The sequence below is a fragment of the Anabrus simplex genome, chromosome 3 (genome assembly GCF_040414725.1).
Source record: "Anabrus simplex isolate iqAnaSimp1 chromosome 3, ASM4041472v1, whole genome shotgun sequence".
NCBI classification, from domain to species: domain Eukaryota; kingdom Metazoa; phylum Arthropoda; class Insecta; order Orthoptera; family Tettigoniidae; genus Anabrus; species Anabrus simplex.
This window is the reverse complement of record NC_090267.1, coordinates 121,180,268-121,207,467: the sequence shown is the minus strand read 5'-3', so window position 1 is coordinate 121,207,467 and position 27,200 is coordinate 121,180,268. Positions and strand designations below refer to the sequence as shown.

The window sequence follows — 27,200 nt, the reverse complement described above, 5'->3', positions numbered from 1 at the left end:
AATACACTGTGTGCAACAGTTCATGGCAATATAATTGATGTCATATATTACTATTGTTAAATGTCGAACTGTTTCTGAGTCTGAAACGTGTATTATAATGTCGACTTACGTTCTTCGAGAACGTGTACATAAAAAGAAAAAAATTAAGATGCTTTTAGTGTGTGGGTAGAACGCATTTACCGCCGAGAGTACGTGTATTTAAGTTATGTTTAAGTCCTTAATTGGCAGACACAAAAGGAGTCTACTTGTTGCAAAAGAAAAGATGAAAGTCTGAAACGAAGTTTTCATGAAATGACGCTTCAGTGTAAGGCAAAGTTCGAGCTAAATACGTGACATCACACGCATACTCTGTTATAAGATGGCGCTGTGTTTGACTCAGGCGTTCAGCTGGAGGTTAGATGTTGTTCTGAATACACCGTGGTCAGTTGCATAGAATATAAAATTTAATAATGGAAAATAAATATTTCAAGGTTGTTCCGAGCAACTATCCCAGCGCATTGACATTTTATTTATTGATCTTACTTTTACTGGTAATAATACTCCGGAACTCCTAAATTATATCTAGTATTTCTCATATCACAGACCCACTACACAGAGTTACTACCTACATTCCAATTGTACCACGTCCTATTGAATAAAATGTAATATCCACATAATATATTTGTCTTTTACTGTATCTCTATATATAAAATAACATGTCCTGACTGACTGACTGACTGACTGACTGATTCATCATCGCTGAGCCGAAACTACTGGAGATAAAGAAATGACATTTTGGGGATACATGTAATATATTAGAGTGTAGGGGCTCACTGAGGGAGGATTGCTGAATATTTCGTCGCAAAGGGGAAGTAGAAAAGGGAGGTAAATTGTTTAAATATCTATATCTCAAAAACGTAAACGTTTACAGGTGTAAAAATTGGTATTTGGAATCTCCTTTAAAGATAAACAAGCATATTTTTGTTTTCGGAAAATCCCAGGAAGGGATTAAAAAAAGTAAGAAAGGGGTCGAATACATTATATAAGAATGCTTATATATCAAAACCTGAAAATGTTACAGGCATAAAAATTTGTATCTGGAATCTCCTTTAAAGAAACGCGTTTTTTGAAAATACAATTAATGGGGGTGAACAAGAGTGACAAATGGGGTGAATTTTAAAGAGACTATATCTACGGAATATACCTACTATATCTACAGATCCGTAACATGTTACAGACGTGAACATTGGTATTTGGAATCTCCTGCAAATGTTAAAAAAACATACATAATTAGTTTTCGGAAAATCCACTTGATAGGGTGGTGGGGGTGAAAGACGTGAAAATGAGTTCAATTATTTGCATGGAGATACTTATATCTAAAAAGAATAATGATGTTATAGCCGTGAAAAAGATTTGGAATGTCCTTTAAAAGTAATTAAACACACATTTTGTGGGGAAAATCAGCTTGGGGGGGGGGGGGGGGTTGGAAAAAGGAGTTGTATTATTTTTATGTAGATACATATATCTCAGAAACTGAAGATGTTACAGTCGTGATAATTGGTTTCTGAAAGCTCCTTCATAAATAAGAAACACTTATTTTTTGTTTTCGGAAAATTCCCTTAAGGGGGAGGGTGGAAGAAAGTGAAAAATTGAATTAATATTAGGGGCTACTTATATCTTAAAAACTGAAGCTTGAAAATTGGTATGTGGAAACTCATTTAAAAACAAAGAAACACACACTTTTTTCGGAGGGGGGTGAAAAAAGGATTTGAATTCATTTCATGAGGATACTTATATCTCAAAAAATTACGATGTTACAGACGTGAAAACTGGTGTTTAGAATCTCCTTTAAAAGTGAAGAAACACGTACTTTTTGTTTTCGGAAAATCCACTTAAGGGGCTGAAAAGAATTGAAAAAGCGGGTGAATTTTTAAAATGAGTACCGGTATATCTACAGTATATGTCAAGAACTTAAAATGTTACAGACAATAAACTTGGTATTTGGAAGTTCCTCTAAAAATACAGGAACACGTATTTATATTTTTTTCCGGAAAAGACACTTAACAGGGGTGAAGAAAGATTTGATGTGGAAATTGGTATTAGGAATCTCCTTATAAAATAAAGAAACTTTTCCCTCCCTACTTGAGAGAAGGCTGTTTCTTACATGTACATTTCTATGTCATGTCATGTCACATGTCACATGGTATAGGAAAGGGCTAGGAGTGGGAAGGAACCTTTTTTCTCCCAAGTTGCTTTACTTTATGTAGCACCGACATAGATAGTTCTTGTGGCGACAATGGGAGAGAAAAGGCCTGGTAGTTGTAAGGAAGCAACCGCGGCCTTAATTAAGGTATAGACCCAGTATTTTCCTGGTGTGAAAATGGGAAACCACGGAAAACCATCTTCACGATTGCCGACGGTGGGGTTCAAACTCACTAACTCTCGGATGCAAGTCCACAGCCGCGCGCCCCTAACCGCACGGCCAACTCTCCCAGTATGCTAGTTGCACCTTAACACATACATACATACATACATACATACATACATACATACATACATACATACATACATACATACATACATACATACATACATACATACATATCTAATTATGTAAGTCGCATGCCTTACGTGTACTCTAAAACAGCTATCGGGCTGTGTAGATCAGGCTTCGCTGGCTTCCTGGGCTCAAGTAGGCAGGTTTGATCGCGACTCAGCCCGATGTATTTGAAAATGTTCAAATACACAAGCCTGGTGCAGACAGATTTATCGACACGTAAAAGGACTATTGCGGTGCAACATTCCGGCAACTCGGCATCCCCGAAAAACGTAAATTTAGTTAGTGGGACAACCAATAACATTAGTGTTAATATCCTAACAGCCATGGTATTTCTATATTACTACAAGTGTACAGAAGCAACAAGTGGCTTTGACATTATTATCGATGGGGCACTGTAGGAATCAAATTCGTAATTAAACTGATTATTGAATTTCATACAGTGACCGATAATTCAATTATTCCTGGTCTTTTCTTTAATAGATTAGTGATACAAAGTACTAAATTGAACACACAAAACTTAATAAATGCAATTATTTTCCAACCACAACTAAAGCAAGTATAACAACTGTGTATCAAAAGGACATGTTAGCAATAATATGTTTAATAAAATATAATTCACACCGATTCCGTTACACTAGTGGAATACATAACACTCATTCCAAGGGACAAAAGTTTAATATTGGTTGTAAACCTGCGTCATTACAAAGAGAACACATCCCCATAATAGGTATGGTGGAGCACATGTGGAGAACTGAGTATGTAATTAAGTAGTATTTTTCATTGCGATAAGCAAAATTTGAGTCGGATAATATGAATGGAGAAAAAGTCGGTGGAAAACATGTATTCGTGACGAAACTTCCTAAGACTCACAAAACTCATTTGAACTGATATTAAACATTATATAAATCTGAAGAATTATAGTTCTGAATTGTTGAAAAATATCCTAATTTATGTTTAAAATGCACAGAAAGTTGATTTTTTACCCTTGACCTTCCTTCTATTGAGTGTAAAGTCTTTATTTTCTACCCGTCATCTTGAGCGTTTCTGTCTGACTCATTGGCTGAATGATCAGCTTTAAGACCTTTGCTTCAGAGGGTCCCGGGATTTATTTCCGGAGAGGTCGGGGATTTTAATCGCGTCCGATTAATACTTCTAGCTTGGGAACTGGGTGTTTGTCCTAACACTTTCATCTTCATATCAGAAAACATACTACACTACAAAGTACTACAGAAACACGCAATAGTGATAACATCCCTCAGCACAGTGTTGGCGGCAGTAAGGGCTTCCTGCCATAAAACAGAGCCAAATCCACACGTGGAACACAGTTCGCACCCGTGACCCCACAGATGTGGGGGTAAGATACCCCTAGGACACGAACGGTTGGAGTTTGGGTGGGAGTGACGTGAAGAAATCATCGACAACCACCGATATTAGTGTCGAATCTGAGCCACTCAGCCCGGCAAGATAAAATATGTAATAGCTACACAGGAAAAGAAACTCAAGCTCACAGCTGCGCGCTCCTAACCACACGGCCAACTCTCCCGGTGATATGTTTATGAAAAGACATGGACAACCAATGGGACACATTGAAATGGAGGGTTAACAGCCACAGATGACGCATCAAGTGCTATCTCTGATACTGGTTCTATAGACAAGGAAGTTACTCACAGAGTTCAGACAGGTATTAGCTTCTACTGGATAGTTAAAGGCCTAATATAGAACAAGAAAAGACCCACAACATGTGAAAGAGCCATATATTAAACGTATTACATACCGATCTTGACATATGTTTGCGAAACATGGACCATGCGAAGTAAAGATATCAGCAGAAATGAGATGTGTCTGTAGTGTGATTGGTCAGAGACGGAGGGATGAGTCTCGTAATGAGGAAATCCAAAAGCAGGATGAAGTTGTAAAACTGCAAGACAGAATAATATCTCAGCGGGTGAGATGGTATGGATATGTGCGACGATTGGATGCTAACGTATTACCGAGACTTGGAGACGAAATACCAGGAGGGCGACCAAGACTCGGGTATAAGAACATGGTAAAAAATGGTATTGAGATTGAACAGGGAGAACGTATCTTGGAAAGCATCAAAGAGGGAGAGAGGTTCAGAGACTGGAACTGATGAAGAAGCCTCATTCGCCGACCCATCTCTTATGGAACAACGTGGGATATGTGCATTTTAAAATTCCAAGTTACTAGAGGATAAGTTTTCGACACTGTCTAGCTTTAACCACAAACGATTACAACATGAACAGTAAAATACTTTCTTCCGTCTTCTTAAGCTCGTGAACGTGGTCTAGTTACCTCCTTCTAAGATGCCCCCATTCGTCTTCGTATCCTTGCACCCATCTTCTGCTGCTCCCTCTTCAAAAGCAAAGACTGATATGCCACTGTGTCTGCCCCATTATATGAGACATAAAAACTTTCCAGTCTGTCAAACACACAAAATTTCAATATAAATTGTAAATCTGTAAAAACGTACACACTCTTATACAAAGAAAGACATGTTTCGTTCTACAAGAATATCCTCAGATTGTATCAAATCACTTAAATCACGCGCATATTTAATATGAAATTATTTGATTTGATTTCGTAGAATCTTAGGATGTTCTTGTAGAACGAAACATGTCATTCTTTGTATAATAGTGTATATTTTTACAAGTATGTTTATAGTCTTATAATTTATATTGAAATTGTGTGTGTTTGACATACTGGAAATATTTTATTCGGCATTTGACTTAGTCGGCACTGGAAAGTATGGCTTATATTTCTAGAAAAAGAATGCCCCATTATAGGTTCCTACTTTTCTGTACATGACTTGATTTCAAAGTTGTTCGCTCTTTTTCACTACTTTTATGTTTGTCCTGTGCTGTTATAAGTTCACTGTCAGTATTCATTTCTGTCTCTACACCTTTATTTTCCTGTATTTATCCGCTTTTCTACTTATCACACTTTTCCCATTGAAGACTGAAGATCTGTCATCGGGTGTTAAATGACCGCCCTCCCGATGAAGCTGGGAAAGAGAAACGTGCTCGTTGGGGACTAGAACTTGGAGTGATGAGGATAGAAGCCATCTGTCTGGAAACATCAGTGTATATTTCTCTACGTCTCCTCCTTCTGTTTTTCCTCCTTTTCACACTGGCCGGTCTTTGTGTTAATTCTGCCCGTGTTCCCATCCTTCTTTATATCACATGATTTGTCATCTTTTTACATTGCTTATTTATCTGTCTTTATTTCTCAATTTTTTTACTCTCCAGGGTTGGTTTTACCCTCGGACTCAGCGAGGGATCCCAACTCAAACACCTCAAGGGCAGTGTCCCGGATCGCGAGACTTTTGAGTCGGGGATACAACTGAGGAGGACGACCAGTACCTCGCCCAGGCGGCCTCACCTGCTATGCTGAATAGGGGCATTGTGAGGGGGATGGGAAGATCGCACGGGATGGGCAAGAAACGGGGAAGGAAGCGGCCGTGCCCTTAAGTTAGGTACCATCCCGGCATTTGCCTGGAAGGGAAGTGGGAAACCACTCCGAGGATGGCTAAGGAAAGAATCGAACCCCACCCCTTCTACTCAGTTGAACTCCCGAGGCTGAATGGACCCCTTTCCAGTTCTCGTACCACTTTACAAATTTCACAGAGGCGGACTGCTTATTTAGATATATTTTACTGAATATTCAGTATTGCAAAATGACTAGGCCTGTATAATTTCTTAAGATTAAAATTACATTTCATTACACAAGTAAATTTAGGCTAATTTTCCATATATAAGGAAAATATGAACGTGCTGAAATAATCTACAGAGAAATTGAAGTTAAGGACTCACCGATAAACTTGCCCGAGATTGTAATGAGCATTCACGTGGTTGGGCGAGTAGCGGATGGCGGACAGGAAATGGCTCTCAGCCTCTTCTGTAGCACTCATCAGTGTGCCCAGGTTGTTGTGTGCGCTGGCGTACGTAGGCCAGAGTCTGGAATATAACATGGGAACAAAACATGATCTCAAAATAAAATAGAGCTATATCAAAAATTAAGTAAATAAACGTGGATATTAATATTTTTAAATACTATATGCAATCAAACTAATTATATTATTAATTTTACGTCCCACTAACTACTGTTGAACGTTTTCGGAGACGCCGAGGTGCCGAAGTTTTGTCCCTCAGGATTTCTTTTACGTGCCAGTAAATCTACCGACATGAGGCTGACGTATCTGAGCACCTTCAAATACCACCGGACTGAGCCAGGATCACACCAACCAAGTTGGAGTCAGAAGGCCAGCGCCTCAACCGTCTGAACAACTCAGTCCGGCAATTCAACCCAACTATGAGTTTGCGTGTGTCACAAAAGAAATTAACTCACCAATAAATACTATCTTATTGATAGTACTAATATTAATAAGAACATTGATATCGGTCGCAAAATTTGTGAAAGTATTGGCTCACTCTTAAACCGGTAGGCTACGCTAATGTGTTTATCTGTCCTTCTAGCTTACACCACTGACAACTGGCAATATTTCTGCAATAAAATTAAATTGAATCACACAGGCTCCTAAAAGATGAAAACGTATATTTTCCTCTGTTACTCTATGCGTCTTTTCTGCTTCGTATTCCATTCAAACAGAAGTATGTTTCCTGAAATACGATTTTAAAGGAACTTTGCCTACAAAAAGGACTTGCTGTCTGTCCGTCTGTCAGTTCTTTTCCCTGCTTAGCCATTTATTCCATTTAAACCTGTTTATTATTTCACAGGTATGAGATAATTTTTTATGCAATTCTGCCTGGTGAAGAAACTCGTCAATCGGGCGAGTTGGCCGTGCGATTTGAGGCGTGTAGCCGTGAGCTATCATCCAGGAGATAGTGGAAGATGGTTTTCCGTGGTTTCCCATTTTAACACCCGGCAAATGCTGGAGCCATGGCCACTACCTTTCCACTCCTAGCCCTTTCCTATCCCATCGTCCCCATAAGACCTATCTGTGTCGGTGCGACGTAAAGCAAATTGTTAATAAAATAGAACTCGTAAGGAGAATAGTGCAGGAACAATATTTGTAATTCAATATTAACATTTCTGGCGTGTCTATATTCATGTAAAACTCATACTTGAAGGTATCACTGCCAATTTTTGCTTTGTTTACACTTTCCACTACTGCTGTAAAGTATCGGTTCTGAAACGGATAACAGAGTTTACAGAAATAAATAGTTTTTTACTATTTTAATTAAGACGAACGTATAACTATTTGAATGCTGTTCATTGGGCAACAGCATCAGTAACGATGGAAGAAGTAAGCAGGACATAAAATATAGACTAGCACAAACAAGAAAGCCTCCTTCAAGGTAATATGTTTGCTTACTTTAAACATAGATATGCATACTAGGAAGATGTTTCTAACATATCATGGCATATTACTGAAGTGAAACATGGAAAAATAACTAGTACAAAATGGTTTGAAATGGAAAACTACAACACACCAGTCCATATAATAATATATATATTCGTTTACGGCCATTAGAGACCACGTTAGATAACAATTACATGTTTCTGGAAGCCTTCCTCACAGCCCAGAACTTCAGCATCCTCTCTCTGGCAGCCTGTCTTCTTTCTTCCGTCCACCCACGGTTAAGTTTTGGTTCGTCATGGAATCCCTTAAATCTGTCGATCACTGACCTAAACTTTGTTCGGTTTGAGATGTCTTCTGAATTTTAGTCCCACCTGTCTGAGATCCTTTCTCACCTCACTGAACCATTTGTCCGACACTTTAGGTCTGCTGTCTAGTATTGTGAAAATCCTTTTCGTTAGTCTCTTCTCATCCAATCTAAATAAATGACCATAGAATTTAAGTCTCCGTTTTCTCATGGACTCAGTTAGCCTTTCATTGTCTCGGTAAAGTTCTTCCCTTCCTCGCAGCCTATACTGTCCATCCACAATCTTTGGACCCATTATTTTGCGAAGGATCTTTCTTTCAAATTTCTCAGCTTCTCTCAGTCCCGCTTTTCCTGTCATTTGGAGGCATAATAATAATAATAATAATAATAATAATAATAATAATAATAATAATAATAATAATAATAATAATAATAATAATAATAATAATAATAATAATAATAATAATAAATTATTCGTAACCACAATTCACTAATTTCTCACCCATTATTTAAGTTATTATTCCATTTATACCCTCAAACCTCTAAAGCACCGATCACTACCTGGATGCGCATTTGATCCGCTCTACTAAAAGGAGGACTGGTGCTCTTTAATATGACGTACAACATCCTTTGAGCGCTCATTCGAATTCATTCGTTATTTTAGTGTTTCTTCAGGTGAATTGCAGGTCAAGATACATTTCAGCTGCAGTCACAACATCGCACCGACAGACCCAACTCCAAACTCTATTACAGACTAACGCATGAGAAGGTATGAGCCAAAGGTATTAGTAGGACATGCATACATGCATGCTCCCCTGCATATATGTTACGGATTAAATTAGTAGCACACAACCGGAGTCCGAGAGGTGCTGACAATTTCACCAGTGGAAAATACAAAATAAAATATAAATAATTCAAATCTGTGAGCTAAAGAAATTACGTTATTAACTCTTAAATGAATAATTCAAAGTTTTTTTTTTTTTTTTTGCTATTTACTTTACGTCGCACCGACACAGATATGTCTTATGGCGACGATGGGACGGGAAAGGCCTAGGAAGTGGAAGGAAGCGGCCGTGGCCTTAATTAAGGTACAGCCCCGGCATTTGCCTGGTGTGAAAATGGGAAACCACGGAAAACCATCTTCAGGGCTGGCGACAGTGGGGCTCGAACCAACGATCTCCCGATTACTGGATACTGGCCGCACTTAAGCGACTGCAGCTATCGAGCTCGGTAATTCAATGTGGAAGGTTTGTTTAGAAGATTTAACCTTTGTAGATTATTGGTGGTGTATTGGTTTCTAGATTCCAATATCGCGGTTTCAAACCTGTTGTTTTTTTTTTGCTAGGGGCTTTACGTCGCACCGACACAGATAGGTCTTATGGCGACGATGTTTCAAACCTGTAAACGTTAATCTGTATTTTGAAGGGCAGAAGAAATTTAATCAGGAATTCAGTGTCGTAGAACATCGCCGTGTGAAATAATTCTGGAGATATGATTGGTTTCTACCCTACAAACGCATTAAAAATTCAGAAATAGGATGCCAAATAGAATTGTGATTTCTTTGTTATCTGTAAGAGTCGAACTGGACTTTGAAGTTTACAATCAGACAGCCAAAACTGCATCAAATCTGAACGCTTACATATCGTCCCCGTTCTGCCAAAACGGCGAATGTTACAATGCTCTTCCTATTCATTATTTCCCTTAAGACTGGCCACGCCTTCCAGCTACATATTGATATTCGGTCCATCAGAACAATTTTAGTTGAGTTCATTTTCTTATGCGCGTGTGTAAAGGAAAATGAACCTTAAATACATCACACTCTAGGAGTGGGTAAATGCCATGCTAACATACATTCCTTCGGTATGGTACAGTAAGGTTCATTTTTCTTTACACACGCACATAGGAAAATGAACTCAACGGAAATTGTTCTGACGGACCGAATATCAATATGTGGCTGGAAGGCGTGACCAATCTTAAGGAAAATAATGGATAGGAAGAGCATTGTAACATTCGCCGTTTTGGCAGAACAGGGGCGATATGGTAACTTAGAGGTATGTGGTGACCGATTTTGTTCAAACGTTTGGAGGAAAGATCCTATACACTTTAACTATACTCTAATTGGGATCATACCAGTGAATTACACGGCCTCTTCCTTGCATATTTACCACAATAATTATAACAGTATGAAGAGATATGGTAGCTTTATTCACAATCCCGTTAATATGTTTACCCCATTCAATATTTGTCCTTATATAAACATGTAGATAAGTACAGCGGCGGTCGAAGGGGTAGTATGTGGTCCTCTGGATTCACTTCTTGCTGGTGGAAGTATCAACAAAACGCAGGAATTGCCATTCATTCCTACCAAGTCCGATATATGCATGTCCACGCCATAGCACCTGGGATACGGGTACACTGCGTGTACCGGGCTAAGTCATGTAAGAGCGAAAAAGCGAGTCCCCGACGCTTCAAAATGGGGACCCACAAGCTAACGGAGACAACCCCGAACGAAAACATCGGTCCTCCAGGATTGCTGGGGGTTGGCGTTGGGCTAACGACCCAATCTGTAAAAAATTCTGGTAACGAGATCTGCAGAAGAAATAGCTGGCCTGACCTCTTTACGAAGACCTCGCAAACGTTTAAAGGACTTGAGAATTTGTTCGTGGAATATTTTAACACTTTACCAAGCTGGAAACCTGAGAAAATATCTCGATCAGCTCGATGAGTATCGATTAGATATTACTGCTATTCAAGAAGTGGGACGGATTGGTGAAGGAGTGAGATATGTAATGGAATGTCAGAAGGAACCATGAAAGTTGGAAGACCAGAGCTAAGGTGGGAAGAAAGGATGAGAAAGGACGTAAAGTTATTTGCAATCAAGAATTGGAGGAGCTTTTCAGTTAACATTAAAGAAGGGGAAAACATCTTCAGAAGGCCAAGGCCCACAAAGGGCTGTCGTGCCAGTTTATTAAATTGTCCCCCAAGAGGTACTTCCACTCAATCAACAAAATAATGACTTTACCTCTTTCTGAGACTTACAACCTGACTTCTGTCTCGTTTAATATCACACCATTGTCAGCTGCCCATTCTGCAACCTTGTTGAGACCTTCAGGTCGTCAATATTTTGTTTCTTATTGACAACTCCGACTCGTTGGCTGAACGGTTAGCGTACTGGCCTTCGGTTCAGAGGGTGCCGGGTTCGATTCCCGGCCGGGTCGGGGATTTTAACCTTAATTGGTTAATTCCAATGGCACGGGGGCTGGGTGTATGTGTTGACTTCATCATCATTTCATCCTCATCACGACACGCAGGTCGCCTACGGGAGTCAAATAAAAATACCTGCACCTGGCGAGCCGAACCCGTCCTGGGACATCCCGGCACTAAAAGCCATACGACATTTCATTATTGACAACTAAATGATTTCATCATTTCGGAGATGCTCACTATTGCTAGATTATGCAATAAAACCTAACTATTTTTGTTATTTGTTTCAAGTCACACTGGCATAGACAGGTATTAAAGCATGTTTTTTTGGAGGTCACAGGATCTCACATCACACAGAGGTATGGGATAGGGTTATAACTGGGGTAGAAGTGGCCATGGCCTTAATTAAGGCACACCCTCAATATTTGCGAGGTGTGAAAATGGTAAACCACTAAAAACACCTTCACAGCTGCCGACAAAAGAAGTCGAACTCACCACCTCCCAAACGCAAGCTCACAGTTACGTCACTAAACAATGTAGCCAACTCGTATATTTAAATCGAAATCGGAGAATGCCTCCTTTGTCATAGCTTGTGCGGTTGAGAGCCCGCCCCGCGATGTAGTAGGATCGTACCTGCCTCTTCAGTGGAGGCCCCGGGTTAGATTTCCGGCAAGGTCAGGGATTTTTACCAGAATCTGTGGGCTGGTTCGATGTCCACTCAGCCTACGTGATTACAATTGAAGAGTTATCGGACGGTGAGATGGCGGTCCCTGTCTAGAAAGACAAGAATAACTGCCGAGAGGATTCATCGTGCAAATCACACGACACCTTGTAACCCTCACGACTTCGGGCTGAGCAGCGGTCGCTTGATAGGCCATGCCTCTTCGCCGTTGTTTAACCATGGGGTTTGGTTTGTACGGTTAAAATGCACGAGACACGAAAGGTCGAAAATTGCATTTCCTATAACATTAGACACAACTAGTATTTGCATGACTATTTGGAAATACATACAAAGCATAAAAGTGTACAGATTTTACTGTCCATATCTTTTGTTACGTACATTTTTTAGCAAAATCAATATCAACCGAGAACCTTGAATTCACATATCCTATAACACAACCCTAAGTGGGTAGATTCCAGTTACGGAGTTCCGGTGACTTACATCCAGCTGTTTTCCAGTTTTAGGAGCACGGACAGAAGGGAAGACAGTCACCGAAAGGGAAATGCCTTCACACGATGAGTATGGTAACGAAATTAATAATTATCAAGCAATTTCGCTGATATAATGAATGTACAGAAACGCAACCCTTGTGATTTTATTTATACAGACTACCTGTTGTGTACATTTCACGGGCGTGTTATATTTTGCAACAGAAATATTAACTAGCGAATGTAAGAAAAGGGGACATATTGCACTTCAACAAAGTAACAACAATAGCCAAGACAGCACATGGTTATTGTTGACAAAATTTATTTTTTATCACCCTTAATTTTTTCACCTTTAATAGGGCATGTTAAACTCAAATGTTTCTCCTGAATTATGTAGCAGTAATGGAAGTTCGATAAAGTTGAACAAAAACTGGATGGAATGAGGACGATTTCCGAATGTCGTGTACAGTATAGTTATGTATTCGTGGTTCGATTCCCTGCAGGGTCTGGAATTTTAACCATCATTGGTTAATTTCTCTGGCACGGGGGCTGGGTGTATGCGTTGTCTTCATCATCATTTCATCCTCATCACGACGTGTAGGTCGCCTACGGGCGCCAAATCAAAAGACCTGCACGTGGCGAGCCAAACGTGTCCTGGGACACTCCGGGCACTAAAATCCATACCCATTTCATTTTTTCATGTAGGCCTATTCGTGGTTTAGAATAAAACATTGTCGGTTTTATCGATTTAGTTTAATGTAAGATGACCTAATTAGTACACAAATATATACCCTCAAACTTATATTTGAGAATGGATGACTAAAGTTCCTAAGTCTCTGTATTCCACACAGCAAATAGCCCCGCTTGTTGGTATTACCTGGACGACGACAATCCTGATTTACAGTTCACCTTTCACTTGGCTATGCACGCTCACTCACTTCTCGCAACAGCTGCACAGAGACGTGTTTTAAACATAGTGCTGTTGACCATCACAACACACGACTGCTGTTCAATAGGTTCGACTCCAGACAAGTCCGATGACTCACACAGTGAACGTGACTGCTCCACATACTGAACTGCTCAACATGTATCACTAATCAACGGCAACAGTGTTAACCAACACTCTTCTCCACCACTATTCCAATGACGACGAAACTCATTAAACATAACACTGTCGACCTTGTCCACTGAACAACGATCAGACAACAACGTTCTACCAGCGGGCATGCTTTTATATCATCGGTGGCGAAGTATTGAAAGCTTCATGGTGCAGCTAGAAAAAGAATAATCTCGTTTCGCCTTTAAGAAAGATCATGGGGAAACCAGACGAAGAGCACGATACAAGAAGAGGCTATCACTTGCCTCAGCCGGCTGGGAGCACCCCACCTGACTCACGCACCCCCTTCCAGTAAAAGTCGAAGAGGGCTACAGAGGGCTGGAAGTCCACGAGCACGTAACAATACCATTCAGGTTTTTGTCCAAGTACTGTTTCTCAGTCAAATACTGTTGTACCTCTGGTCGCTCACATGGTGCTACGACTGAAGACTCATGAAAACCGTCGTTGACGTCTGCCTTATTATCTACTACACTCTATGAAAAAAGTAAAATTACTATCTTGTCCTTGCTGTAAACCCACCTTAAAATAACTCTGAATTCGTAAAGGCCAATTTTCGTAAATATCCACGTTATAATCCAACCAAACCAAACCCCGTGGCACTTAACGCCCTTGAAAGGGCTCTGGCCTGCCCAGCGACCGCTTGTCAGCCCCAAGGCCTGCAGATTACGAGGGGCCGCGTGGTCGGCATGCGCATCCTCTCGACCGTTATTCCGGGCTTTCGAGACTGGGGCCGTCATCTCACCGTCAGATAGCTCCTCAATTCTAATCAAGTAGGCTGAGTGGATCTGGAACCAGCCCTCCGGTCGAGAGAAAAATCCCTGACTTGGCCGGGAATCGAACCCGGGGAATCCGGGCGAGAGGCAGGCACGCTACCCCTACACCACGGGGCCGGCACGTTATTATCCGCCGTACAATAATTTACATTTGTGACAAAAACAGTTCAATATTATCTTGACTAGAACATTTGTCAAATATAATTTTTTCTGTAGGCTAGACATAAATACAGTATTAATAATGCATAGCAGTTTTGATCGTCCTATAAACTCCTACTGCAGGTGAAGATCTTGAAGTCTTGTGCATCTGATAACACAATCCTAAACGGGTATATTGTAAATACGGAGTTTGGTTGATATATGTTCAGCATTTTCCCAGTTTCAGGAAAACAAGCGGACAGATAAGTAAGGTTCAAAAACAAAACTAACAGATGATCACTAGAACATTAAAAAAAATCATCAGGATATGTTGCTGAAATAATAAATCTATGAAAGGTAACACTTATAATTTCCTTCATTAATTTTTTCGAGTATTATAACTTAACCGCTTAGAAATGAAGGCAATGAATATGTCAGAAGGATTCTGTTTTCTACTGAAAAGTTAGTAGATTCGGTTGCGCACTTGGGGAGAATTCTTGTAATACTGAACTCCAACGTTGACCATGGCATAAACAAGTCGATCTATTTCAGAACTAAACCCAGGTAGTAGTTATTGTTATATCCTTTACACACTTTACAGCAAGACATAAAGTTATATCAGTATACAAATTAACTTCCATGTTTTCAATAAATATTCATCTCCAATTTTATCTTCGTTGCGTTTTTATTATATCGTTCGTCGTCTTCCATGCTGCCTTCCTTTTTTTCCTTCATGAATTTTAAAGGAGATTTGTCAGGTCGGAAGCCAGTGGGTTTTGCAGGTGTTGCCTGGTGTCTACAAATAAGGTAAACAGACACGACGCCTGGAATTTATGATGGCCACGACTTTTAACTGCAACTTTAAAGATAGATGGAACTTTATTGTATTCGCGGTTACCTGAGTGGTTTAGACTGCCAAGTGAGAAAATTCACTTAACCTTCATGAATAATGTGTGGAACTGCGTGGGTGTGGTAAGACAACAGATAAAATGAAATACGTCCTGAGAGTCAGCTTCGAGGGAAAGGAATTCATTTTCATAACTCATTAAAACCCCTTAAAATAAAATAAAATAAATTTAAAAACTCTGTACGAAGTAATTAGTGAAATTAAAGTACAGATCTTCTGGGCACAAGCCAATTAAATTAGCGATTATTATTATATTTTACACTTCCAATTAAAGAAAGAAGCCGGCCCCGTGGTGTAGGGGTAGCGTGCCTGCCTCTTACCCGAAGGCCCCGGGTTCGACTCCCGGCCAGGTCAGGGATTTTTACCTGGACCTGAGGGCTGGCTCGAGGTCCACTCAACCTACGTGATTAGAATTGAGGAGCTATCTGACGGTGAGATAGCGGCCCCGGTCTAGAAAGCCAAGAATAACGGCCGAGAATATTCGTCGTGCTGACCACACGACACCTCGTAATATGCAGGCCTTCGTTCTGAGCAGCGGTCGCTTGGTAGGCCAAGGCCCTTCAAGGGCTATAGTGCCATGGGGTTTGGTTTGGTTTGGTAATTAAAGAAATACAAGAAAAATATGTTTTAAGAAGAAATTTAAAATTATTGCAACTTTAAGAATACTACCAACGGCCGTAGCCGTGTTGAAACACCGGATCCCGTGAGATCTCTGAAGTTAAGGGACATTGGGCGTGGTCAGGAGTTGGATGGGTTACCACGCTTTGTTGGTGGTGGGTAAGGGAATGGAGGAGCGGAAAGGAACTGGCCACGCTACCGCACGTAAACTCCGGCTCAGGAACACCTCTGCGGAGGTTCGGACCTGCCTTCGGGCAGAATACCCCTTACCTTACCTCACGAGTACTGGGAATAGGAAGCATGTTAATGAAGTTCTTTGCTCAAAATGCCCCCAATCAGCGCCGTTCTTGACAGTAACTCCTTAACCTCGTATATCTGTGGGGATCGTCTTTTTACTGTAAAGTTTCCATGTGCCGTATGCGTTGGTACAGTATGTGTTCAAAATGTGCAACATCACGTGGCACATATTGTTCACAAAGTTTACTCAAGGTTAATATTCAACATGTTAATGAACAAAGGTTGCTGTAAGGAGACATGAAATGATGTTATCTTCTCGCATAATTCGGGAATATTTATAGGTCGGTCGTCTGTCTTCAAAACTGATTCTTTCAACACGCCCTGCATGTAGGCAACTGCAGATATGAGAATCTGGAATGAGAAAAAATAATGAGAACTTAGGTCATCTCCAAAATGTGGTTTTAGAAGGGTAGGCGACTCCCTTGTAGTGAGGGCTGTAGCTCCATCTTGCTGTATCCATTGCAGTTGTAGGAGTAAGTTCCTGGCACGAAAAAACTGTGCAAATCTTTCACGAATGGGGTAATAACGAGTTTCCTCTAGAGCAGGGCCTCTCAGGGTGCGTGCACCTGGTGCATGCACTGTGCACGGTGCAAAAGACGACTTCGCTTGGTTGACCAGAGTGCAGACTCTCACTCCCCGATTTGGAGCAATAGCGCTCGCTCTCTCTCTCTCTCTCTTTCCCGACGCCTGTCTCAAGTAGCCCAGAGACGAAGCGTTAGACAGAGCTGAGCCGATGCACTGTTCACAGGAACTCTGCGCCTCATTTTGCACGCGTGAGATTTTGGGCGTTTGAGAGGCCCTGCTCTAGACTAACTGGTCCACTGTTTTGGGGAACCTGTACAGCATTCTGGACGAAATAAAGTCCCAATATTCCTTGACCGGACACGTAACACAAGTTTGAGAAGTCGTTCGCGATTCTTGTTTCTGGTGACGGTTCCCGGGCGTCCTGCTGTCCCATTTGTTTGACATAAGACTGAATCCGTATGACGGAAGTGATTCATTGACAGCTAATATCGTTCTGTTATTCGGTGCCTACTTATTAAAGCGCTCATCGTACTGTTATTTAACGTGAAGTAAACTCGGCCCATTCAGACGCCCCACTCCGTATGACCGCCTCCTCTGCTGTGAGAACCATAATTCCAGAAATTAACATAATACTGAATTCACAGCATGTCAAACTATTATATCTTTGTTGCGCCTATATACACTGCTATGTGATAATATATCAGCTTAGAAATCTGATCAGAAATGTTTTGCCATCTACAGCTTCGTATTGGACAGACTATATCAACGAATTTTCGTTCTAAGAGAGACATGTGCTGCGGGTCAGTATTTCTAGCTTCAACATTGTAATATTACGGTATTTTGAGGCTCAACGACGATACACTATAAATAAATTCTTCGTAGTTCGGGAAATGTGCACAGAGATAAGCAACAATGTCAGTGTTGTTTGTTTTTCCGCACACTGTACCTGATTTCGGCTCTATGCTTGCATACTTGTTAGATATTACGCCATTTAAACAAGTATGGAGGCATTATAACCTACATATTCACCCATTTATACATTTCAGGTTTTAGTATGGAAGCCTCCGCGAATGAAATATATATACCATCACATTCCTGTATTTGAAGCTAGCACCGTGACTTCATGTATTTGTACACCTGATGCTTTAATTAGAAACTGAGTCCAACTATGGTCGCCTTCGTGTTCCTCTACTTCTCTTACCATCCAAGACCGAATCATAATTGTCCTAGTTAACCTATCCTCCTTCATTCGACATAAATTATCCCACTTTGATGTCCTACATTTCCAATTGATGAACATAATATTCTTATTGTACCCAGTTATCACTTTTACACAGAATATTCGGCCTAATAACAGAGATACGAGGGTTGGGACAAAAGTCACTGCAACTGTTTTTTTGCATATATGGTAGCGAATCACAAACTGTTACTTGCCACGTTGAAGTGATGCATGCATAGTGTGTATTCACAGCAAGAGATGGCTCTGTGATTCTTGGTAATAGCACAGATAGTGATGTAAAGTTAGTTGTGTGGCGAACCTCGTGAGAGATGGAAGTAACGCATGTTGAGCAGCGCACATACATCTAAATATCAGTTTTACGAGGAGGAAATACGACAGAAAGTTACAGTGAGTTGGTGGAAGGCCTTGGGAATAATGCATTCCCATGCCGCACAGTAACATGGTGGGTAGGAAAGTTTCAGCAAGGACATGTGGCAACAAGTGATCAGCAACGCCCGGGACGACCTGTCAGTGTGAGGACCGATGTGGCACTCTGGGGGCCACTTGGGGGTCGCCATGATCTCTGCACCAGGAGTCCTCTAAACCCACACATCTCCTTACGTATGTACGAGCATACTTCATTAAATTTCAAATCGCTCTATTCCCCTCCATCTCCAAAGGCCGAAGAGCCGTTAGTTCGGCAGATGGCTCGCCTACCACTTGCGGGTAGGAATTGAAATACATTTTTGCTATGCTATACGGTGTGGCACGTGCCGTCATCGAGATCTCCTGGAGGAAGACAGACGATGAACGTTTCTGGGATTAGAGAGGGAAAGTGGCATCGATAAATGCACCAACCACAGTACATTGCACACAGAGGTGCAACTGGGCAAAGTCGCATCGCGGTGAGTACCACTTGCACGATACGGTGGAAGCGGTATGCAACGTGCTCCGACCACCTAGCACGCTGGCAGTAGGACGGGATAACTTCCTGCATTTTCAGCTCCGTCCGCAATATCCTGTAGATGGTGCGTTTCTTGATGCCACCTGCCCTCTCTAACGCCAGAAACGTTCAATGACTGTCTTCCTCCAGGAGCTGCTCGATGACGGTACGTGCCATGTTGGTCCGCACACTGACAGGTCGTCCTGAGCGTTGTTGATCACTTGTTGCCACACGTCCTTGCTGAAACTTTCCTACCCGCCGTGGTACTGTACGATATGGGAGGGCATTGCTCCCAAGGGCTTCCACCAGTTCACTGGGACCTCTCGCATTTCTCTCCCGGAGAACGGCTACTTTGATGTACGCGAGCTGCTCAACACGGGTTACTTTCATCTAGCATGACGCTCGCCACACAACCGATTCTACAGCGCTCTCTGTGCTACTACCAGCGATCACAGATCCATCTGTTGTGAATACACACTATGCTTCCAGCGACAAATAGCAGTTTGTAGTCCGCTCGCATAAGCCTATCCGCATGAAAAAAAGGCTGTATATTTTGCCCCAAACCTCGTATTTAAATATAATTTCGCGTGGGAAATGAATTCTCTTCCACAATTGCAAGATCATTGAGATTCGTAACACCATAACACGATTTCTCTTAGTAGTCTATACGTATATCGACGAAGAACATGCAATTTCCAAGGTATTTAAAAGTATTCACGTTTTCAAATGCTAAAGGCCGCAGACGTGTTGAAACACCGAGTCCCGTGAGATCTGCGAAGTTAAGCAACATTGGGCGTGGTCAAGATTTGGTTGTGTTGCTACGCGCTGTTGGTGGGGGGTAAGGGAATGGAGGAGCGGAAAGAAACTGGCCACTCTACGGTACGTAAACTCCGGCTCAGGCGCACCTCTGCGGTGGTTCGGATCTGCCTTTGGGCAGAATACACCCTTTACGTTACATTTTCAAATTGCGTATTTCTCTATCCGTTCTCTATAAATGTAACTTTAATCGTTCGAAATTGCTCGAACCATACTTGCTAACGCAGAATACACCCTTTACGTTACATTTTCAAATTGCGTATTTCTCTATCCGTCTCTATAAATGTAACTTTAATCGTTCGAAATTGTTCGAACCATACTTGCTAACTTTTTTTTAACTCCAAGATATTTATTGCAAGCTTTCATCATCGTGTGCCATTAATACCTATTCAGTGCATAGGCAAAGTGCTAACTACATTTTCACCCAACTGGATCCCTCCGTATGCATTTTAGTAAATCCATGTGAACTACAGACAATAAGAGTCAAAGATACCAGTCTTGTCTAACTCCAATGACCACTTTGAACCAAGAACTACTGCATGGAAGCCAGATTTTCGTCGTAAATGTCCTTCATTGCCCCAGTGTAGTATATAAAGTAGTAGTTATTTTATATTCTCCTTAACTTTATAATCGCCAATTTCCGTTTATAACCTTAAAAAAGTTCATCTGTTACACCTGAAATTACTTCTTAATCAGATATTACACTTTTAATTGCTCTATAAACAAACCCAACCATTAAAAGCGTTAACTCCAACCTTCTTCACTGTGTTCAAAAACTAAGCATTAAATCGATGGATGAGGTAGTCTTTCTAAGTAAATTATGAGCCACGTTTCAACGACTAATTTGTGCGCGTCTTGCTCTTGAAATATGTTCTGCTTAAATCTGGTAGTTAAATATCATTCAGAATTGATTTTGCCATGCGTATGTCTAGCTTCTGGATTACAAACGTCAGTCATGAGTAGCACTAGACCGTCCTTCATTAGCTTCCATTACATTTCTTAGGAATTGAAGCAATTACCTTTAATTTACTTACGTAAACTAGTAAAGGTATAAACATAACATGAAGTGGAACTCATTGGTGTGCAGCTCTAATTCATTGAAATTACAGTGTATTTGTACATTAAGAAATTGAGGTCTTTAAACATTTATCTCTCTGAGCTAAGGTAAATATAATGTAATTACTTAACTTCGCTATATATTAAAATTAATCCGGCTAAAGCAATAGTTTAAATGACAGTGTACATAATATAATTCATTATGAAATATTATTATTATTATTATTATTATTATTATTATTATTATTATTATTATTATTATTATTATAACCACAATAGCACTTGTTCTTCTGTATAAAAGAATGGGAGTCGAAGAGTAATATAATAATAATGTTATTTGTTTTACGTCCCACTAACTACTTTTTAGGTCTTCGGAGACGCCGAGGTGCCGGAATTTAGTCCCGCAGGAGTTCTTTTACGTGCCAGTAAATCTACCGACACGGGGCTGTCGTATTTGAGCACCTTCAAATACCACCGGACTGAGCCAGGATCGAACCTGCCAAGTTGGGGTTAGAAGGCCAACGCCTTAACCGTCTGAGCCACTCAGCCCGGCGGGAGTCGAAGAGTAGCGATATATAGAGGATGGTATGAAAATGAATACATATATGAATTAATGAGTTATTTCCAAGCGCCCTAAACATTTAAATCTTCGTACCAGTGATCTTTACACTCCCAAAATCCCAAGAACAATCGCATTTTCAGAATTTATCAAGGGGTCCTATCTGAAGAGTTCAGAACTGTGGCTCATAAGCGAGTGAACGTAAGTACACAAGCATGAGAATTTCTTTCACCGGGGAAACATCATTTTCTAAAGCGATGGGCTACAGTTTTCCAGGGCTTAACAGAGTATATTGAAGGTTCAAATTAATTTTTGACATCAGAATATGAAAAATACGAGGATTGGGGCAAAAGTCATGCAACTACTTTTTTCTTGTAGATATATGAACGGATCACAAACGTATATGTGTCGTGTGGAAATTCTGCAGGCATGGTGACCCGATTCACACATGGTGCGGCAAATGCTGAGGCAGATGGTATTCAGCGCCTCCCACATCTTTGGCAGCGTGTGGTGTCAGTATCAGGGGACTAATTTGAGGGTCTCTAGGCCCAGGTTTGTCAACTTTAGGTGTACTGTGTTGTCATTCTTTTGCACCGGGAAGGGCATATTGCCCTGTATACTACCGTAATAAATTAGTGTATTAGGATATTTCAGTGCTATTCAGTTTCCACACATGAAGTTAACACCTTGTCCTTTCGTCTGTATATGTCACATTTTACAACCGGACTGGTATCTTCAAGTAAAAAATAGTTGCCATGACTTTTGCCCCAACCCTCGTAGTTGAGCGAAATTTTGAAGATAAGAAAGCGAAAATACATGCTTGAGGAGTGTCCGTTCAAAGCGTGCTGTTTTCACCTTAAGAGAGTTGTGGGGAAAGCTCATGAAACGTAAAATAGAAGGCGCACGAAACGTACCCATATCCGGATTTTGCACAAATTTTAATAAATTACATCTACATGGTCTGAATCGATGGCAATCGAAAATATTCCACTAAAATAATGCATGAGGTCGAAATGCTGATTTATTTTTGGAAGTGTAAATAGCACCTCCTCAATTTATAAATACTGACAGCTCCATTGATGTGATCCATTGACTGGAAGTATATGACTAAACCTGATACACCGAGCTCGATAGCTGCAGTCGCTTAAGTGCGACCAGTATCCAGTATTCGGTAGATAGTGGGTACGAACCCCACTGTCGGCAGCCATGAAGATGGTTTTCTGTGGTTTTCCATTTTCACACCAGGCAAATTAATTAAGGCCACGGCCGCTTTCTTCCCACTCCTAGCCCTTTCCTCTCCCATCGTCGTCATAAGACCTATCTGTGTCTGCGCGACGTTAAAAAACTTAAAATGGAAATTCTAAGTTCCCATGAAGGGAATTAGATTCTTTTCCACCAATAGAGCATATAAAAAATCAGATCAAAAATTAGATGGATGGCTTTTCCGGCGTTTGCTCTATTAACCAGCGTTTCGTCTTAGGTCTGACACTAGACTCTTCAGAGTGGGATGTGTCAGACCTTACCCACTGACGCTGAGGTGTATGCAGGTGAACTTATCAGAAGCTTATTTATGAAGCACAGTCTGATAACTGCATACGGGAGAAAAAACTCCACAATGGAATTAATGCCCGCCTAGCAATTCCAAATGGAAATTCTAAGTTCCCATGAAGGGAGGTTGGAATTGATAAGTTCACCTGCATACACCCCAGCGTCAGTGGGTAAGGTCTGACACATCCCACTCTGAAGAGTCTAGTGTTAGACCTAAGACGAAACGCTGGTTAATAGAGCAAACGCCGGAAAAGCCATCCATCTAATTTTTGATCTGATTGTTAAAATACTTGTAAGGAAAACCAGATACAAATACGCCATACAGTAAAAGAGAATTAATCAAGAAGCATTTTAGGCTGTTGCTGACCAGATCAAAAAATGTTAGTATTAGTTAAACTAACCTACGTGCATAGCATAAGATGCAATTGAACCCTGTCCTTAGGAATTAAAAAAAACGAATATTGACACTTGGAATAATTCAAAATTAATATCACTACCTGGAATTGAAATGACTATTTGTTTACCATTCGTTACATCACGTCGAAATCACTCGGCCGGATTTAATGGAAATATACCCAAATATTTCCATAGAGAACTTTCACATGAGTAACTATGTTCTGTGTCTTAATTAAATTAGAGGCACTTATATATTTAGACAGTTTTCAGCAGCCATATCTCTGTAAGATTACGGTGACCGAATGTTTTAGGACCAACATTGTGGCTCAGTCTTTGTGAACTGAATCGGAAGGCCTAAAAGTTTCATAGCAGGTTGTAATATTTTGTCTGGGGGTGTAAGAAATGTTACTGCGCACTTCTTTAATTACGGTTATATCAGAATGATCAATTATTATTGAAATGGTGTACGAAATCTCTTACAGTGATATTTTATCCACTTACATTTTAGGTAAATTTGAATTCCAGCTACTGTCGACATGGGAAAAGGTTGGAGATTGTACTGAACAAAACATTGCCTACTGTTTGCAGCTACTGAAAAGGTAAACTCAGAGAATTCGGAGGTCAAATTTAAGATGGTGTTACTTTCACTACACCAAGGTTCTTCAAAATCGGAGCATTCGTTCGAATAGTGGTTAACACACAAACACAAACACGGAAACAAAGCTGTAACTTTGAATCTGCGGTGAAAGGGTGTTATATGCAAAATAATTACTGAAAGTGAATAACAAATTATGAGAAGATAGTTTAATAGAAATATTCATGTACTGATACCAGATAGTGATTCAATACAATTTTTATTCCATATTTACCTTCTAATACAAGTTTACTTTTATATTATAAGCGAAGTGGCGAATAAAATATTGAGGTAAAGGAATAGATAGGGAGAAATAGAGGTACGGAGGTAGAGAAAGAGGAGCAGCAAATGGATTTACCCTCTCTCACTTACAAATGGGACTCATATATGTATATCGATATCTGTGGTATATTTTGAACGCATCGGACTTGCAAGAAATCGGCTTCATTTCCCGTATCATATCTCAGTTATATCAAATAAGTAAAAGTAAACTTCCACCTGTTTGATGCTATATATTTGCTTTATGCAAGTTAATTATTTGTGGAGTCCGTCCCCTCGGTGTAGGGGGCAACGCGACCGCCTGTCACACGGTAGCCCCGTGTTCGATTCCCGGCCGGGTCAGAGGTTTTAAATTGTAAATGATAAATATCCCTGGCCAGGGGACTGGGTGATTGTGTTATCCTTAACGTTCCTTTCCTCACATTCAACACGTTACACTTCCGCCATTTACAAAATATACGCAGATTGCTCACATATGTTGCAAGTAGGGGAAAAAGATCGTTCAAGGTCGACGCCCAGAACAAATAGCATAAAAATTATTTGTGGAACATGTTTCATTCCTGAGGAACATTCTCAGATATATATATAAAATTGCTTAGGTAAAATTACATAGAATTATCTTCTCCTCAAATATATCTTAAAATAGTACCTGTGTTATGTTTAAAACAGAACTAATTTAAAAATATAAAATAATTAAAATATAAAATAAGGTACTATTTTAAATTTTTTGAGAAGGAAATAATTCTATGTAATTTCACCTAAGCAATTTTATGTGTCCGAAGAAGACCCTAAGGATTGAAAGATGTTCTACAAAGAATTAATTTTATTAAATCAAATATATAATAGCAAACAGGTGGAAGTTTACTTTATTGATTTAACGCATCTGAATTAACGGTATTCGAGGTTTATACTGTTTATATGATTATATAAAGCATTTTGCGGTTCGAAAAATATGGTAGTTCTGTCTCATGCTGAAGCTGTTTTTATAAATATCGGTCATCACTATGTAGCACTTAGCAATTCCGAATGTTGACTTGACCATTATCATTTACTAGACTGATCGACAATATATCGTCAGTAACACAATATATGAATGAATTTCGGAGAATATTATTTCCTTTCCGAAAGAGAGCTGGCCGATTTATAATTGTACCGTAAAATAATATACAGAACATGACATTAATTGACTGTAGAGTTTTGATTGTCGTGTTCATATTTTAGATTTTGAGTTAATAATAATAATAATAATAATAATAATAATAATAATAATAATAATAATAATCTTCTTATTATTAGTATTATTATCACTGGTAAGAATGATAAATTTCTTAACATTGCTGTATTTGCCCAACGTGAAACTCTAGCTGAATATACTTTCATAACATAATAATTACCTACAACAAGCGAGGAAGTTAGCATGATACAGCTAAACTGGTTTCAGTCCTCTCTAAATACCAATAACTTTGAGCCTGGATTATAACAATAGCACTGTCTACGAGTCCACCTGGAGAATTATTATTGGCTGAATTACTCCTCAGCCGAATATTAACCCAATACACTGGAATACGAGCTGTGTTGCCTCGTGCCAATCCATTTCCAGATGCGTAGCACATCGTACCTCCATTAATATCTGCTAGAAGCAGGCAGAAACACCTGAACCTTGTGAATATCCTTCATTACCCTTACACCTGCCTTGCTAGAGTTGTTGAATCCATGAGGTAGGCCTAAGGCAAGATTTTTAAACGAGAACATTTTATAGTAAGGATATCCAGAGTAAAACACAAGTTCTTAGCAGATACTCAAACTGAACTATTATTCCTGATATTCTCAATTTAAACAAATAATGAGCAAGTTAATAGTAGAACATCATCAGCATTGCGTCTTGTTTTGCTGCCTTTCTGACCCTAACTTTTCAGGTTCGATCCTGGCTCAGTCCAGAGGAATTTGATGGTACTCAAATAAATCAGCCTCGTGTCTGTAGATATACTGGCACGTAAGAGAACTCCTGCGGGACTAAATTCCGACACCTTGGCGTCTCCGAAAACCGTCAAAAAGTAGTTAGTGGAACACAAAGGCAATACAATTATTATTATTATTATTATTATTATTATTATTATTATTATTATTATTTTAAACTACGTTCATTGCACATCAGCATTTTAAATCAATGGCTATGGCAGTGAACATGACTAGGAATTCATGTTCGGACAACTCTGAAGTAGCAGTGCATTGTTTCACTTATTTTCAGATCTACCGTCGCCAGGCCTAAAAGTACAGTAGTTTATATATCTGTATTAAAGTAAAGAAATAAATGTGTAACTAGATTAAAGCCACTATATATATTTACTAGCAGTTACCCGCGGCTTCGCTCGCGTGGATTTCGTAATTTGATAAAAGTAGTAGTTCCTCGGCACTGAAATAGTACATTATCCGAAAATCCCTAAAGTATAAAACTCACCGAAAAATAGAGTTTCATTTATCCCAGAAACACTTTGAAAATCACTTTTTAGGTACCGTTATTGCCTTTTGGGGCTAAAACAAACATGCGACACAGAACTGAAGGTGTGAGAAGCAGTCTTGTCTCAAGTCGAAAAAAATACACGTTTCTTTATTTTTGAAGGAGATTCCAAAGTCCAATTTCCACGTCTGTAAAATTTTCATTTTTTGAGATATAAGTACCATCATAAAAAATAATTCAATTCACTTTTCAACTTCCTTTCACCCCCGTTAAGTGTCTTTTCCGAAAACAAAAACGTACCACATGTTCATGTATTTTTAACGGACTTTCAAAATACCAAGTTTCTTGTCTGTAACATGTTAAGTTCTTGACATATACTG

The 27,200-nt window shown here is 39.9% G+C and overlaps 1 protein-coding gene across 1 annotated transcript in view; it reads right to left on the bottom strand.

The window, feature by feature from the left end:
• Positions 1-27,200, bottom strand: part of LOC136866682 (protein O-mannosyl-transferase TMTC1) — a 1,311,158-nt gene that overhangs the window by 204,967 nt on the left and 1,078,991 nt on the right. The window contains exon 12 of the mRNA XM_068226806.1: positions 6,370-6,513. Within this exon, the coding sequence (XP_068082907.1) occupies positions 6,370-6,513 (144 nt within the window). The remainder of the gene's footprint in view (positions 1-6,369; positions 6,514-27,200) is intronic.